At 57.3% G+C, this 15,705-nt stretch overlaps 1 protein-coding gene across 3 annotated transcripts; it reads left to right on the top strand.

Annotated features, from left to right (window-relative positions):
- The first annotated feature begins 1,992 nt into the window (after positions 1-1,992).
- FRMD6 (FERM domain containing 6) lies at positions 1,993-13,455 on the top strand. Of its 3 annotated transcripts, none has more exons than XM_086613386.1 (13): positions 1,993-2,091; positions 2,927-3,017; positions 3,281-3,360; positions 4,090-4,166; positions 4,836-5,022; positions 5,928-6,083; positions 7,807-7,872; positions 7,956-8,024; positions 8,571-8,745; positions 10,724-11,059; positions 11,305-11,430; positions 12,949-13,040; positions 13,171-13,455. In XM_086613386.1, exons 1-13 carry the CDS (start codon positions 1,993-1,995, stop codon positions 13,453-13,455), a joined length of 1,839 nt encoding a protein of 612 aa, XP_086469512.1. The 3 variants fall into 3 exon arrangements, with proteins under 3 accessions (XP_086469512.1, XP_086469511.1, XP_086469510.1); XM_086613385.1 differs by having other exon boundaries at positions 3,281-3,396; XM_086613384.1 differs by having other exon boundaries at positions 3,281-3,423.
- The last annotated feature ends 2,250 nt before the right edge of the window (positions 13,456-15,705 follow it).

Below are 15,705 nucleotides of genomic sequence, written 5' to 3'. Positions count from 1 at the left end.
GCACAGCTGCAATGCATGGCCACGACGCATGGATGCAATGCAAATACGGATGCGATGCATGGCTACGATGCACGGCCTCAATGCACAGGTGCAATGCGTGGCCATGATGCCATGATGCACAGATGCAATGCAAATACACGATGCACAGCTGTGATGCATGGCCATGATGCACGAATGCGATGCACGGATGCAATGCACAGCTGCGATGCATAGCCGTGATGCACGGATGTGATGCACGGATGCAATGGATGGGATGCACAGCTGCGATGCATAGCTGTGATGCACGGATGCAATGCACAGCTGCAATGCATAGCCGTGATGCACGGATGCAATGCACAGCTGCAATGCATAGCCGTGATGCACGGATGCAATGCACAGCTGCGATGCATAGCCATGGTGCACAGATGCGATGCACAGATGCAATGCACAGCTGCGATGCATAGCTGTGATGCACAGATGCGATGCACAGATGCAATGCACAGCTGCGATGCATAGCCATGGTGCATGGATGTGATGCATGGATGCAATGCACAGCTGCGACGCATAGCCATGGTGCATGGATGTGATGCACAGATGTGATGCATGGCTGTGATGCGCGGATGTGATGCATAGATGCAATGCATGGCCACAATGCATGGCCTCAGTGCACAGGTGCAATGCATGGCAATGCACAATGCACAGCCACAATGCATGAATGCATGCACAGATGCAATGCATGGCCACGATGCAAGGATGCAGTGCAAATACACAATGCACAGATGCGAGGCACAGCTGTGATGCATGGCCATGATGAACAGATGCAATGCATAGCTGCAATGCCTGGCTGCGGTGCGCTGTCGCAATGCATGGATGCAGTGCATAGATGCAACGCATGGCCGCAATGCACGGATGCAATGCACAGTCCTGATGCATGGCCACGATGCACGGATGCAATGCACGGCCACGCTGCATGGCCACGCTGCACGGATGCAATGCCAGCCACGCTGCACAGCTGCACGGGGCCTTGATGCTGCAAACCCCGAGCAGCACGGCGAGAGCATCACCTCTGGATTTCCCAACTTCTGCAAAACCCCGGGAACTACCTACCACAAAGTCACCTCGGGGCACTTTTTTCCCCCGCTGTACAAATACGCAAGTTAAACTGTTTCGGAAGCCAAAGGCATTTTCGTTTAGACCAAAGCAAATATTTGGTGAAGCGGGAGACGCGCTACTGTGCTCCGTGCCAGCGGAAATCTGTGCGTTAGGATAAAGGGCGAACTGGTTCAGAGTTTGAAGATCCTCGTTCCTCATGTCCTGCGTCCGTTTTGCATTCCTGGGGATGGCTGTGGGGTAAAAACCGCTTAAGAAATATTGACCCTTAAAAATAAGGATTTGCTGGGGTTTGTGCAGGATTCACCCGCCCAGCCCCGTACGGATTGAGGTGGATGCTGGAAAACAGCAAGAGATGGTGATTCCCATCTGCAGATCACCCCGTAGCGCTCGGGTTGGTTTTACTGAGCCCCTGGAAAAAGCTGGGGGGGGGGGGGGAATGATGCTGGAAGGGACAGGGGGGTCCTGCCGCGGGACCCCATGCCGGCCCCTCGCCTTTCTGCTGCCGGCAGCAAAACCCGGCACAGCCGGATTGTTCCCAGCATGTGGACTTTTATTTTTTTTTTTAAAATCATGCCAGAAAATCCTTTCCTGAGGTTTTTTCTGTGCCCGAGCCGGGAGGATAAAACTGCTGGGTCAGGTTTTTGGGGTTTGCCTGCCATCCCACGCGGCCCCGACTGGCGCGCCGGGATGTAGGGGGGGTGCGAGCGGGGGGTTTCTGGGCGTCCCCTGGACCTCCCACTTCTGGGGGCCGTGGTGGTGGGTGGGAGGGATGCCAGGGATGCCGTGCGCTGTGCTCAGCCCCACTCTCACCCACAGGGATGGCGCCCACGGGGACCGAGGCCGCCCCGGCGCGCCGGTGAGGTGCCCAGCGCCCGCCCCGAGCCCCGAGCCCGGACCACGATGAACAAACTGACCTTCCACAACAACCGAGTCATGCAGGACCGCCGCAGCGTTTGCATCTTCCTCCCCAACGACGACTCCCTCAACATCATCATCAACGTAAGGCGGCACCAGGGCCGGGGTAACCCTCTGAGCACCAACGTGCTCATCACACCTGGGGTGCATTTGCCAGCTCCGGTTTTAGCACAGAGCCTGCTTGCTCCTGCTCTGCTGGAGAGACACGCTCAAGTTGTTCCCCCTGAAGGCTGCAGCAACTTTTTACTCTCCTGCTCCTTCTTGGCTCAACGTGCTGCTGGCAGTGCCCTGATTTATCCCTGGAAGTGTTCAAGGCCAGGTTGGATGAGGCTTTGGGCAACCTGGTCTAGTGGAAGGTGTCCCTGCCCATGGCAGGGGGTTTGGAACTAGGTGGTCTTTGAGGTCCCTTCCAACCCAAACCGTTCCAGGATTCTAGGATTCTATGATTTTTGGCAAGTGACCCACCACATGCCATCCCGTGGTCCTTCCTCCTTCCATCCTCGCTCCACGCATCCATTGTGGATGGCTGTTCAGCCACGTGTACCCCAGTAAATAAGCAGGAGGGGGGTCTGGCTCTCATTCAGGCATAGCATTTAACGTGAAATTCCTGTACTTTGGATTTTTTTCATTGCCCACCACCCAATATCCTGTTTTCTGCCCCCAAAGCCACCTTCCTGGCGCTGGGCTGGTCACAGCAAGGTCTGCCCCACTGCCCGTGCATGTTGAGCTGCCCCGTGGTCCCTCATACATCCCATCCCCAGGGGAGCTGTGGGGCTGCGCCCCAGCCTGGCACCCTGCTTTTGGGGTGGAAGAAGGAGACCCGCAGCCCAGCAGTCACCCCCTGGTCCTGCCCAGTGGGGGGTTCGATGCCACCAGCCCCGCTCAGCACATGTGGGGTTTGTTTGTTTTTTTTTTTCAGGTGAAGATTTTGTGCCACGAGTTACTGGTGCAGGTGTGTGACCTGCTGAGGCTGAAGGACTGTCATCTCTTCGGGCTCAGCGTCATCCAGAGTAAGTCGGGGGGGGCTCACACTGTGGCTTCAGTGCCCACGGTTGGTCCAGCCTGATGCCGTCACGGCTTGGCGCGGTGCCGTGGTTGCCCAAAAGTGGGTGAAAATTTACCCAGCCCTTGGGTGGCCTCTTGTTAGGTGACGAGGAGGTTATGGACCCCCACCCTGTGCCACTGTGGGTCAGGGGAGCTGGGGCAGGGCTTGGGTGGGATGCAGGGGACACGAAGGGAATGCTGATGCCACCTCTGTGCGTCCCCCCTCCAGACAATGAGCACGTGTACATGGACCTGGCCCAGAAACTCTACAAGTACTGCCCCAAGGAATGGAAGAAGGAGGCCAGCAAGGTCAGCGGTGAGGTCTTGCATGGAGAGCTGACGGCAGTAAGGCCACCTCTGTCCCCATCGCAGGTCACTTCCAGGACATGGGAACACAGCCGAGGGGTGGGGATGGAGGGAAGGGGGGGCACTTGGCTTTAGCCAGTGTGGGGTTGGGGGGTGGGCGTGCAAAACAAAACCCCGATGATGTTCGGTGGCCGTCACCCCGAATGCCACCACATGCCCCAGCTGGGGACGCATCCTCCGCGCTCCCCACCCCACCTCCTCCCTCCTTTCCTTATATTCCAGCAGATTTTTGGAAGGCATCCCTGCTACCAGTTTCTAAAACCGAGTGTTTGTTTTTTCCCCCTGCCCCAAAGCACCTTTTAATTATCCCAACGCCCCGTGCCAAGGGGTGGGAAGGCTCCTGAGCTGGGGGCTGGGGGGCGATGGGGTGGGGAGGGACAGCAGTGGTGAGCGGCTGCGGAGCCCCTGGGGACCTCGGACCCAGCCACCTGCATCTTGAAATCCGAATCCGCTCCGTGTTCCAGCATTCTGGGGGAAAAAATGGGAGTTAAACCCTTAATTTGGGAAAAAAACACCATTGGCATTAGCGAGTGGACTCGTCGCCCCAAGAGGGACAAGGGGGTGGCTGTGACCGACCTGGCCCTGGGCAAGCTGATGAGAGGGGCAAGGGTGCGATGCTGGGGCACGATGCCAGCATCTCCACAGGGCTCCTGAATATTTCCTCCGTTCCAGGGGATCGACCAGTTTGGCCCCCCGATGATCATCCACTTCCGAGTGCAGTACTACGTGGAGAATGGCAGGCTCATCAGGTAGGGTGCACCAACCTGGCCCCACCGTGCCGGGCACCCACCCGGGCTCGGCCGGGGTGAACGACTGGCGGGTGGGGAGCACCCCAGGGTGCCCCTGGCTCGGGCAGGGACTGCGCAGCCTCGGGACGCTGCCGGCACCCCAAAAGCTGGGGGTGTTTGTGGGTGCTGAGCGGCTGCTCCCTGCCACTCCGTGTGCCAGGGCTGCTCCCAGCCACCAAGGAAGAAGCCTTTTGGGGTACTGGGGACATGGTGTTTAGGGTTTTATCACAGCCCAACCCATGTCACGCGTGATATTAATTCATGCGTGTGCCTGTGGCTGGGTAGGAGCTTCAGGTCCCATTTTAGGGGGAAAAAAATTATTTTCGGGGTCTTGGGTGTGTGGGGGCACGGTGGCAGCTGGAGACCCATGGGAATGCTTTCGGGGGGGTTATTCTGGTGGTGAGAGGCTTGGAAATACTCAGTGGAGCAGCTGGGGTTTCACGGCACCTACTGCAAGGCACGGGGAGAAGGTGGCAAACGGCCCCGGCACCCAGCCCTGCGCCCGCCTAGCCAGGGAGACAGCCAGGAGCTGTCTCCCACCCCGTGGTCTCGGTTGTGGGTGGGTGGGTGAGTGGGTGGGTGTCTCGCTTGCAGCCCTCTCCTCCCCTCTCCCCTCCACTCCCCCCGCAGCGACCGGACGGCGCGTTACTACTACTACTGGCACCTGCGGAAGCAAGTGCTGCACTCGCAGTGCGTCCTGCGCGAGGAGGCTTACTTCCTCCTCACCGCCTTCGCCCTCCAAGCCGACCTGGGCGACTTCAAGCGCAACAAGCACTACGGGAAATATTTCGAGCCCGAAGCTTATTTCCCTGCCTGGGTAAGTGCCCGACTTATGCCAACCCCCGTGAGGCTGCTCCGAGGCTTCCCGGGTGTCCGGCGTCGCTGCTGCCTCCCTGTCCCTGGCTCAGTCCTCGTTATTAATAACCTCCGACAACTGCGAGGCTGGAAATAGCTGCGGGCAGGGAGGGCTGGGGTCAGGGTGGTGGCTGGGGTGCCCCCACGCCGCTGCCGGAGCTTTCCGCAGGGATGCTGGCGAGGGCTTCCCTGCGTGCCATCGCGGTGTCACCCCGCCGTCACCGCGTGCACCCGCTCGGGGTCTGCAGCCCTTCGGGAGCTGGCGGCCTCTGTGCTGGTGGTGGTGGCCACGGGTGTAGGCAGCTCCTGGGATAGTCCTGGAGGGAAACTGAGGCAGGGTACAGGGTGACACCCAGCCCCAGGTCACCTCTGGCTGGCAGGCAGAGCCGGGGTGATGCTGATCTGATGACTTTGCGCAGGAGCGGAGTAGGGAGCGGTCCCATATGGCACAGTAATGGCACAGGCAGATCCCAGCTGGGACCCCCACTTTGGCAGGGACCCCCCTTCAGCAGGGGCACCGTCCCTGCAGCAAGAACATGGTGCCAGTTGGCAAGGGGACAACTACTAAAAGTTCTGGGCACCGTTGCCCACTCTGTGTTCTTCCCAGCCACGCAGGGACTCCCACGCTGCAGCTCTCCCTGCCCTGGCATGGGCATCCACTGGTGGGGTGAGCCCCCCGGGATGGGCGTGCGGAGCAAACGTGCCCTTCCCAGTGGGAAATCCCGCTTGCATATATGGAGTGTATCGCTCTGATTTCCCTTTCCCCTGGAATCACCGCTGCCCAGGAGCGCTGGGGTTGGCAGCCGACTCCGAGCCCGCACGGAGCAGCCAGCTGCCCTGGATGAGCTTCTCTTCTCCTCCAAACAGGTGGTTGCGAAGAGGGGCAAGGATTACATCCTGAAGCACGTCCCAAACATGCACAAAGACCAGTTTGCCCTGACGGCCTCCGAAGCCCACCTCAAGTACATCAAGGAGGCCGTCCGGCTGGACGACGTGGCCGTGCACTACTACAGGTTGTACAAGGTGAGCAGCCCCGGCCGCGAGCCCAGCCTTGGGTTTCGCGTTCGAAGTTGCTTTTTATTGGAAGGAGTGACTGCCAAGTGGTTTTGAAGGTATTTTGGGAAGAGCTGTGTTTGGACGGGCACGTGCTGGCTGGAGCGGAGCGACGTGCGGGCAGAGCTTCGCTCCCAGAGACAGGGAGATGGAGCTTTTTTATAAATCCTGCCATTTTCTGCGAGTTACAGAGAGGCGAGAGGTTTGCCAGGGTGCAGGGAGGCAGCTGTGAGTTTTCATAGAATCACAGAACGGTTTGGGTTGGAAGGGACCTCAAAGATCATCCAGTTCCAATCCCCCTGCCATGGGCAGGGACACCTTCCACTACACCAGGTTGCCCAAAGCCTCATTCAACCTGGCCTTGAACACTTCCAGGGATGGGGCAGCCACAGCTTCTCTGGGCAACCTGTGCCAGTGCCTCACCACCCTCAATATAAAAAATTTCTTCCTTAGATCCCATCTAAATCTGCCCTCTTTCAGTTTAAAGCCATTGCCCCTTGTTCTGTCACTACACGCCCTTGTCTAAAGCCCCTCTCCAGCTTTTCTGTAGCCCCTTTAAGTACTGGAAGGCTGCTGGAAGGTCTCCCGAGAGCCTTCTCTTCTCCAGGCTGAACAGCCCCAACTCCCTCAGCCTGTCTCCATAGCAGAGGTGCTCCAGCCCTCGGGTCATCTTCGTGGCCTCCTCTGGACCCGCTCCAGCAGCTCCATGTCCTTCTGATGTTGGGGACCCCAGAGCTGAACACAGCACTGCAGGGGGGTCTCACGAGAGCAGAGCAGAGGGGCAGAATCCCCTCCCTGGACCTGCTGCCCACGCTGCTTTGGATGCAGCCCAGGACACGGTTGGCTTTCTGGGCTGCCAGCACAAATTGCTGGCTCATGTTGAGCTTCTCATCAACCAACACCCCGAGTCCTTCTCCTCAGGGCTGCTCTCAATCCATTCTCCGCCCAGCCTGGACTTGTGCTTGGTATTGCCCCGACCCATGTGCAGGACCTTGCACTTGGCCTTGTTGAACTTCATGAGGTTCTCACAGGCCCACCTCTCCAGCCTGTCCAGGTCCCTCTGGATGGCATCCCTTCCCTCCACCGTGTCCACCACACCACACAGCTTGATTTCCGAGATCTTACTTTTCAGTATCCCCTCCCTAAAAAATATGTGCTGGGTATTTCTCCTGGGGACGAAGCGGTTGGTTTGCTGGGCCTGGTGCTTGGCATACCACTTTGTAGCATCCTGGAGTTAACGAGGAGAAGGCTTCGGGAGAGCATGGGCTGCCGGTGCAGGAGCAGGTTGGGCTCAAGCATCCAAGTGCCCCAGCTCTGTTTCTGAAGGTCCTGCCACATTTTCTGAGGTTACGCTGCTTTTCCAGACCCTTCAGCCGGGGTGTTTCTGGGCGATGAGGGGGGGGAAGGTACCAGGGAGGGTGTTAGAGGATGCAACCGGGTGCTGTGTGTGTGTATCGTTATCATTAATATATTAATATAAGTATTATTAATTAACCAGTTGGACTGGGTGATCTTAAAGGTCATTTCCAACCTCAATGATACTGTATTAACGTGGCACCTACCGCCTGCGGCTGTTGCTGCTGTGCGGGGAGGTGGGATGATCGGAGGAGGATACCTGGCAGTGGGGGGCAGATTTATCCACTTTGTGTTGCAAATTCTGTATTTAAAACCCTGGAAATTTCTCCCCCCGTAGGACAAAAGGGAAGTGGAGGCTTCCCTGACGCTGGGGCTGACGACACGGGGCATCCAGATCTTCCAGGTAGGCGGCTGAGCTGGGGCGAGGGGCCGGGTCCATGCCCCCCCGCTCCAGCCCCAGCTCCACTGCCTCTTCTCTTTTTCCAGAACTTGGACGAAGAAAAGCAGCTGCTCTACGACTTCCCCTGGACGAACGTGGGGAAGCTGGTGTTCGTGGTGAGTGCTGCCGTCCCCAGGCAGGGTGTCTCTGCCCGTGTCACCCTGGGCGCTGATTTGGGCACGGGGCAGTGGTGGGCAGACCTCAGGCAGGGTGATTACAAGCTCTGGGGGGTTGATGGGTCGACTGCAGCAGGGCTGGGTGAGAGTTAGAGTGTTTTTCTCTCTGGGCTTGCTGAAGGGAAGTCATCCAGAGGGACCTGGACAGGCTGGAGAGGTGGGTCTGTGCAAACCTCGTGAAGGTCAAAAGGGCCAAGTGCAAGGTCCTGCACGTGGGTCGGGGCAATCCCAAGTACAGGCTGGAGATTTCAATCAGAGATAAGGAAGGAATTCTTCCCTCTGTGGATGGTGAGGCATTGGACCAGGTTGCCCAGAGAAGCTGTGGCTGCCCCATCCCTGGAAGTGTTCAGGGCCAGGTTGGATGAGGCTTTGGGCAACCCGATCTAGTGGAAGGTGTCCCTGCCCATGGCAGAGGAGTTGGAACTGGTTGATCTTGAAGGTCCCTTCCAACCCAAACCATTCTGTGATTCCTGCTCTCCCACACAGGGCAAGAAGTTTGAGATCCTGCCAGACGGGCTGCCCTCGGCCAGGAAGCTCATCTACTACACGGGCTGCCCGCTGCGCTCCCGCCACCTCCTGCACCTGCTCAGCAGCAGCCACCGGCTCTACATGAACCTGCAGCCCGTCCTGCGCCAGGTCCGCAAGCTGGAGGAGAACGAGGGTAGGTGCCCCCAACCCCAGAGGGCAACTCCCACCAGTGCCGGGCTCCCACCCGGCTTTTCTCCCTGCCCAAGCGCCTGGTCCTTGCACTGGCCCCGTGGCTGGGAGCGTGTCGGGGGTGGCTGTGCCCATGACCCCCTTGACCGTGTGTCAGCAGCCCCTGGCCCTGCTCCCTGCAGTGCTTCCCAGTGCCCCATGTCCCGTCTCCCAGCCCAGAAAGCCCTCGTGCAAGCATAAGATCTTCTTCCTCTTCCTCCTCTTGCTACTCTTCCTCTTTCCCCTCCTTCTCCTCGTCCTCTTCTTCTTCTTCCTCCTTCTCCTCCTCCTCCTCCGCTTCTTCCTCCTCCTCTTCTTCCTCCTCCTCTTCTTCCTCTTCTTCTTCCTCCTCTTCTTCCTCCTATTCTTCCTCCTCTTCTCCCTCTTCTTCTTCCTCTTCTTTCTCCTGTTCTTCTCTTCTTCCTCTTCTTCCTCCTCATCATCTTAATCCTCCTCTTCTTCCTAATCCTCTTCCTCCTCTTCCTTCTCTTCTTCTTCTTCCTTCTCCTCTTCCATCTCCTCTTCCTCCTCCTTCTCCTCTTCCTCCTCTGCTTCTTTCTCCTCCTCTTCCTCCTCTTCTTCTTTCACCTCCTCTTCCTCTTTTTCTTGCTCCTCCTTGTCCTCCTCCTCTTGCTCCTCCTCTTCCTCTTCCTCTTCCTCCTCCTCTTCCTCCTCCTCTTCCTCATCTTCTTTCTCATCATCTTCTTCCTCATCATCTTCTTCCTCTTCTTCATCTTCTTCCTTCTCCTCATCTTCATCCTCCTCCTTGTCCTCCTCCTCTTCCTCCTCCTCTTCCTCCTCCTCTTCGTCTTCTTTCTCATCATCTTCTTCCTCATCATCTTCTTCCTCTTCTTCATCTTCTTCCTTCTCCTCATCTTCATCCTACTCTTCTTCCTCCTTTTCCTTCTTCCCTTCTTCCTCTTCCTCCTCCTCTTCTTCCTCTTCCTCCTCCTCTTCTTCCTCTTCCTCCTCCTCCTCTGCTTCTTTCTCCTCTTCTTCCTCTTCTTCCTCTTCCTTATCCTCCTCCTCTTCCTCCTCCTTGTCCTCCTCGGCTTCTTCCTCATCACCTTCTTTCTCATCATCTTCTTCCTCATCATCTTCTTCCTCTTCTTCATCTTCTTCCTTCTCCTCATCTTCATCCTCCTCCTTGTCCTCCTCCTCTTCCTCCTCCTCTTCCTCCTCCTCTTCGTCTTCTTTCTCATCATCTTCTTCCTCATCATCTTCTTCCTCTTCTTCATCTTCTTCCTTCTCCTCATCTTCATCCTACTCTTCTTCCTCCTTTTCCTTCTTCCCTTCTTCCTCTTCCTCCTCCTCTTCTTCCTCTTCCTCCTCCTCTTCTTCCTCTTCCTCCTCCTCCTCTGCTTCTTTCTCCTCTTCTTCCTCTTCTTCCTCTTCCTTATCCTCCTCCTCTTCCTCCTCCTTGTCCTCCTCGGCTTCTTCCTCATCACCTTCTTTCTCATCATCTTCTTCCTCATCATCTTCTTCCTCTTCTTCATCTTCTTCCTTCTCCTCATCTTCATCCTCCTCCTTGTCCTCCTCCTCTTCCTCCTCCTCTTCCTCCTCCTCTTCGTCTTCTTTCTCATCATCTTCTTCCTCATCATCTTCTTCCTCTTCTTCATCTTCTTCCTTCTCCTCATCTTCATCCTACTCTTCTTCCTCCTTTTCCTTCTTCCCTTCTTCCTCTTCCTCCTCCTCTTCTTCCTCTTCCTCCTCCTCTTCTTCCTCTTCCTCCTTTGGAGAGACAGCACAGAGCACACCAGGGCTCCCAACCCCACCATCCCCAAATGCCACCGGGACAGGGCTGTCTCCTGCTGTGCCACCTGGCTGGGCTTGGGTGACAGCAGTGCCCGTGGGTGCCGCTGGGTGCTGGGGAAGTCCATGCCCTTCCCAAGGGGTTGGGGCGCAGGCTGCCGCGTGCCGACGGCGTGCCGCTGGCCTCGCAGAGAAGAAGCAGTACCGCGAGTCCTACATCAGCGACACCCTCGACCTGGACATGGAGCAGCTGGAGAAGCGCTCGCGGGCCAGCGGCAGCAGCGCCGGCAGCATCCGGCACAAGCGCCTCTCCCGGCACTCCACCGCCAGCCACAGCAGCTCTCACACCTCCGGCATCGAGACTGACCCCAAACCCCGGGAGATGGGGCCTGAGGACGGTTTCCCGGGCGCCGGAGCCCACCGCAAACTGAAGACCTGCAGCTCCATGACCAGCCACGGCAGCTCCCACACCTCTGGAGTGGAGAGCGGTGGGAAGGACCGGCTGGAGGAGGACTCCCAGGATGACGGTGAGACACCAACTGTCCCAAATACGAGCTTCTTGCATGAGGCTTTGAGCAACCTGGTGTAGTGGAGGATGTCCCTGCCCATGGCAGGGGGCTTGGAACTGGGTGATCTGGAAGGCCTCTTCCAACCCAAACCATTCTAGGATTCTATGATTCTTCAGCTTGTGTCCCACCGGGTGCTTGGGGTTGGAGGGTGCTCTGAAGGTGCACGTCAGTGACCCGCCCCACCTCCTCCTCCTGGCCTGCAGAGATTGAGATGCTGGTGGATGACCCCCGGGAGCTGGAGCAGGCTGGCGAGATGGAGGTGAGCCCCGACATGTGTGTCTACATCACGGAGGACATGCTGCTGTCGCGCAAGTTCAACGGGCACTCGGGTAAGGCGGCACCTGCTTTTATTTCCAATTCCCCAGTGCAAGTCACACCATCGGTGCTTGGCAGAGCGGAACTAGCCCGGGGAGTCCGTTTGGGACACTGGGAAAAGCTATTTGCCCAGTGGGTCGAAGGAGGGATGGGGTAAATTTGGTGAAGCTGTAAAAAGGAATTCCCCAGGCTGGAGAGGTGGGCCTGTGAGAACCTCATGAAGTTCAACAAGGCCAAGTGCAAGGTCCAGCACGTGGGTCGGGGCAATCCCAAGCACAAGTCCAGGCTGGGCGGAGAATGGATTGAGAGCAGCCCTGAGGAGAAGGACTTGGGGGTGCTGGTTGATGAGAAGCTCAACATGAGCCGGCACCGTGCGCTGGCAGCCCAGAAAGCCAACCGTGTCCTGGGCTGCATCCAAAGCAGCGTGGGCAGCAGGTCCAGGGAGGGGATTCTGCCCCTCTGCTCTGATCTCATGAGACCCCCCCCTGCAGTGCTGCATTCAGCTCTGGGGTCCCCAACATCAGAAGGACATGGAGCTGCTGGAGCGCGTCCAGAGGAGGCCACAAAGATGATCCGAGGGCTGGAGCACCTCTGCTATGGAGACAGGCTGAGAGAGTTGGGGCTGTTCAGCCTGGAGAAGAGAAGGCTCTGGGGTGATCTTATAGCAGCCTTCCAGTACCTAAAGGGGGCCTACAGGAAAGCTGGAGAGGGACTTTTTGCAAGGGCGTGTAGTGACAGAACAAGGGGTGATGGCTTTAAACTGAAAGAGGGGAGATTTAGATTGGAAATAAGGAAGAAATTTTTTACATTGAGGGTGGTGAGGCAGTGGACCAGGTTGCCCAGAGAAGTTGTGGCTGTCCCATCCCTGGAAGTGTTCAAGGCCAGGTTGGATGAGGCTTTGGGCAACCTGGTGTAGTGGAGGGTGTCCCTGGCAGTGGGTTTGGAACTGGATGATCTTGAAGGTCCCTTCCAACTCGAACCATTCTATGGTTCTATGAAAGGTGCAGGTTTTCCTTGGAGCAGGCTGTTGCTCCATGCCACTGCCCTGTAGCACGGGGGGCTGTGCCCAGGCACACGGGGTTATTTGTAGATACCAGGGGACGACAGCAGGAGTTTCCCACAGGCAACGGATGTGGTTTCAGTGATGTTCCCAGTTGCTGGCCCCTGCTCTTGTTTTCATGACAACCCCTCGCTTGTTTCCATGAGCACGGGTCCTGTTATCACACATGTGAGCCTGGCTTCTCCAGGCTGTGCCTGCACCCAGAGAGCCACCTGCATTGCCAGCTCCACGCTGGGTCCACTGGAAGATCTTGGTGGTGCCAGGCTCCCTGGGGCTGCTGTTCCAGTGCAAATTTGGGATGCTTTGTAGGAATACTGGTTGCAAGCAAAGCCATTGGGGCCCCGTTGAACAGAGGGTGCCTTCACCCTGAAGCAAGGGCAGACCCCCAAGGGCAGCAGGCAGGGATCCCGAGAGAGCTGCGAAGCCTCGAAATAACCTTCACCGCCCTCCTCTTCCTCTCTCCCCCCCGCAGGGCTTATCGTGAAGGAGATCAGCTCCTCCACCTCCAGCTCCTCAGAGACGGTGGTGAAGCTGCGGGGGCAGAGCACCGACTCCTTACCCCAGGTACGGAGCGTTGGCGGAGCTTTGGGGAAACCCAAAACCCTGCTGGCACCGGGCGTGGGGCTCTCCCTCACCCTCCCCTCCCCTCGGCTCCCTGGCAGCTCCTGAGCCCCCACCTCTCTGCTTTGCCCAGACGACGTGCAGGAAACCGAAGACGTCGACGGATCGGCACAGCCTGAGCCTGGATGACATTCGGCTCTACCAGAAGGACTTCTTGCAGTTGGCCAACCTCTGCCAGGACACGGCGCAGAGCTACACCTTCGGCTGTGCCCACGGGCTGGAGGAGGAAGGGCTCTACTGCAACGGCTGCTTGGCCCAGCAGTGCATCAACATCCAGGAGACCTTCCCCGTCAAAAGAACCAGCAAATACTTCTCCTTGGATCTCACCCACGACGAAGTCCCCGAGTTCGTGGTCTGAGCGCCACGGGGATGCCGTCGACGTCGCCTGTTTTCCCCGCCCCGTCCCGCTCCCCGCAAACCGAGGCCGCGGAAAGCGTTGCGCTCGGAGGATGGCTTCCGACAGCGGGTGGGATGGAGACCCCCGGGCACGGCGGAGTCCCACCGGCGGTTCCCCGACATCCTTTCTCCTCCGGATGAGTTTGTGCCAAACGCAAGCTGGCTGGTTTCGGCTGGGGGAAGCGCGACTCGTTTCATCTAGCAGAAGCCGATCCGTGTTTTCCCATGGCGAGGTGGCCTCTGCTCCTCCTTGTCCCCATCCTCAGCACTGCCAGCAGCTCTGGCGGTGGCTTGGTGGCAGCTGGCGCCAGAGAAAAAGTGCCAGACCGTTGAGTTCGAGTCAAGCCAAAGAAATGTAAATACCCTAAAGGCCAGTATGGGAAGGGAGAATTAAGCAATAATGAGCTGGGGGTCTCCGGGGTCTCCGGACATGGGTGACAGACAGTGGAGGAAGGCACGGCCAGCAGCTGCTGGGGCAGAGCATCAGCCTCGGTCTTCCAAAAGACACCAGAGCGGTCCCAGCAAGGCGGCTGGGAGCTCTCGGAGCCCTTGGCAGCTTGGTTTTTTTCTTTTTTTTTTTTTTTTTCTTTTTTGGGAGACAAAAAGACCCACCCAAGCAAACCAAAAGCAGAGGAGAATGGAAAAGAATAGGTCACCGCTAAGGATGCTGCAATACTGCATCCCAAACTTTGAGTATCTAGAGATTACATATATAAATATATCGAGGTACGTATGTTTATATATGTCTGGATCCTACAGACCCATTTGCATTTTACTTCCGCTCTAAAATACCTTTTATACAAAGGATCTGCCTCTCTTCTTTACTGAACCCTATAAACAAGTGTATTTTTTTCTAAGCGCTAAGGTGACAAAACAGACTTTCCTCTCGAGAAGAATATGTATGCAACCGCGTTGGAATTGTGGCTCTTCCCGGCGCAGCCTCCGTTGTGTTTTACCAAGGCTTTTCATGTGTCTCGTAAGTCTCTTAACAGTTTGGAATAGTTCTGCCAAAGGATGATGGTGATGTGCTGGAAAAAGCCAAGGGCAGCTTCTGAGGGTGTCCCAGGGAAGCTGACCTGCCCAGGTGTGATATTTGCCATCGGTACCGGAGGGTAAAGCATTACAGCAGCTAATACTCACAGCACAATGCCTTTTTAGTCGATATTTTTAATTAGAGTTTAGCCATTTGACAGCCAAAGTTGCGCCGTATTTTGATACACCACCTTTTTTTAACTGGAAACTTTTCTTAAAACAAATTATTATTATTTTATAAATAAGCACAATCTTATTTTTCTAAGAAATGTTGGGGGGAGGGAGCCGAGAAGGGGGAGTTGGTACCAAAAGAGAAGGAGCGTAGCTATTGGCACAACGCAAAAAACCTCGGTGTTACTGCGGCAGGGGAGAGCGTTGGGTGCTGCCATGGCTCTGCGGGACCGCGGCACTGGCATGACATGTCCCAAACCCAGAGCTTCATCCCACCTGGCACGAGAGCCGGCGACGTTGGATATGATGGGAAAATACCCCCAAGAGCCAAATGCTGGCAGGGTGAGCTGGAGACTGGTTGTCCCTCTCCTCGTCCCCCCTGAAGCCCCCCGGGGCAGGCAGAGGGATGGTGCCCGGGAGTGCGGGGTTGTGTGCCCCACTCTGCTTTTGGGGGCACCCCAGCAAGCACCCCAAAAGCCTCTCTTACAGGCACCATGTCCCAGGCTGGGATGGTGGGGTTTGCCCCACTGCAGACCCCCACTCATGGCCAGTGGGGATCAGTGGGTGCACCAGCAACGCTGCCATGCTGGAACCCCACAGGCTGCTCCGGGCAGGAAAATCCCTTCAGTTCATCCCCAGCCTCTTTTTTTTTTTTGCCCCTTCGCCAGCCCCTGCGAGGCAGCGGGGCCGCAGCGCCCAGCTGGGGGGTCCCTGCTGGCACCCCCTCCACGGGACCCTCACCCACGGCTTTGCAGAAACACGTAGCTGGAGAGAGCAGGAGGATAAATTGTGTAAAGAAACGCTCGACGTCGTTCAGATAGCGGGGAGGGGGGCACAGCTAGAGCAGGGCCCCTCCATTTCTCCCCCCACCCCGTTATCCAGCAGCCAAACCCGACCTGACTTGTGCCAACTGGGGCTGGAGTGATGCCAGGGGCTGCGATGGAGCTCAGCCCTGGGCAAGCGGGAGCGGAGCCGGGCGAGACACCGGTACCTGGTCAGTGGGGCTGTG

Source organism: Tauraco erythrolophus, chromosome 6, assembly GCF_009769465.1.
Source record: "Tauraco erythrolophus isolate bTauEry1 chromosome 6, bTauEry1.pri, whole genome shotgun sequence".
NCBI lineage: Eukaryota > Metazoa > Chordata > Aves > Musophagiformes > Musophagidae > Tauraco > Tauraco erythrolophus.
Note: the sequence above shows the minus strand (reverse complement) of the source record. Positions and strands in the feature narration are given on the sequence as shown.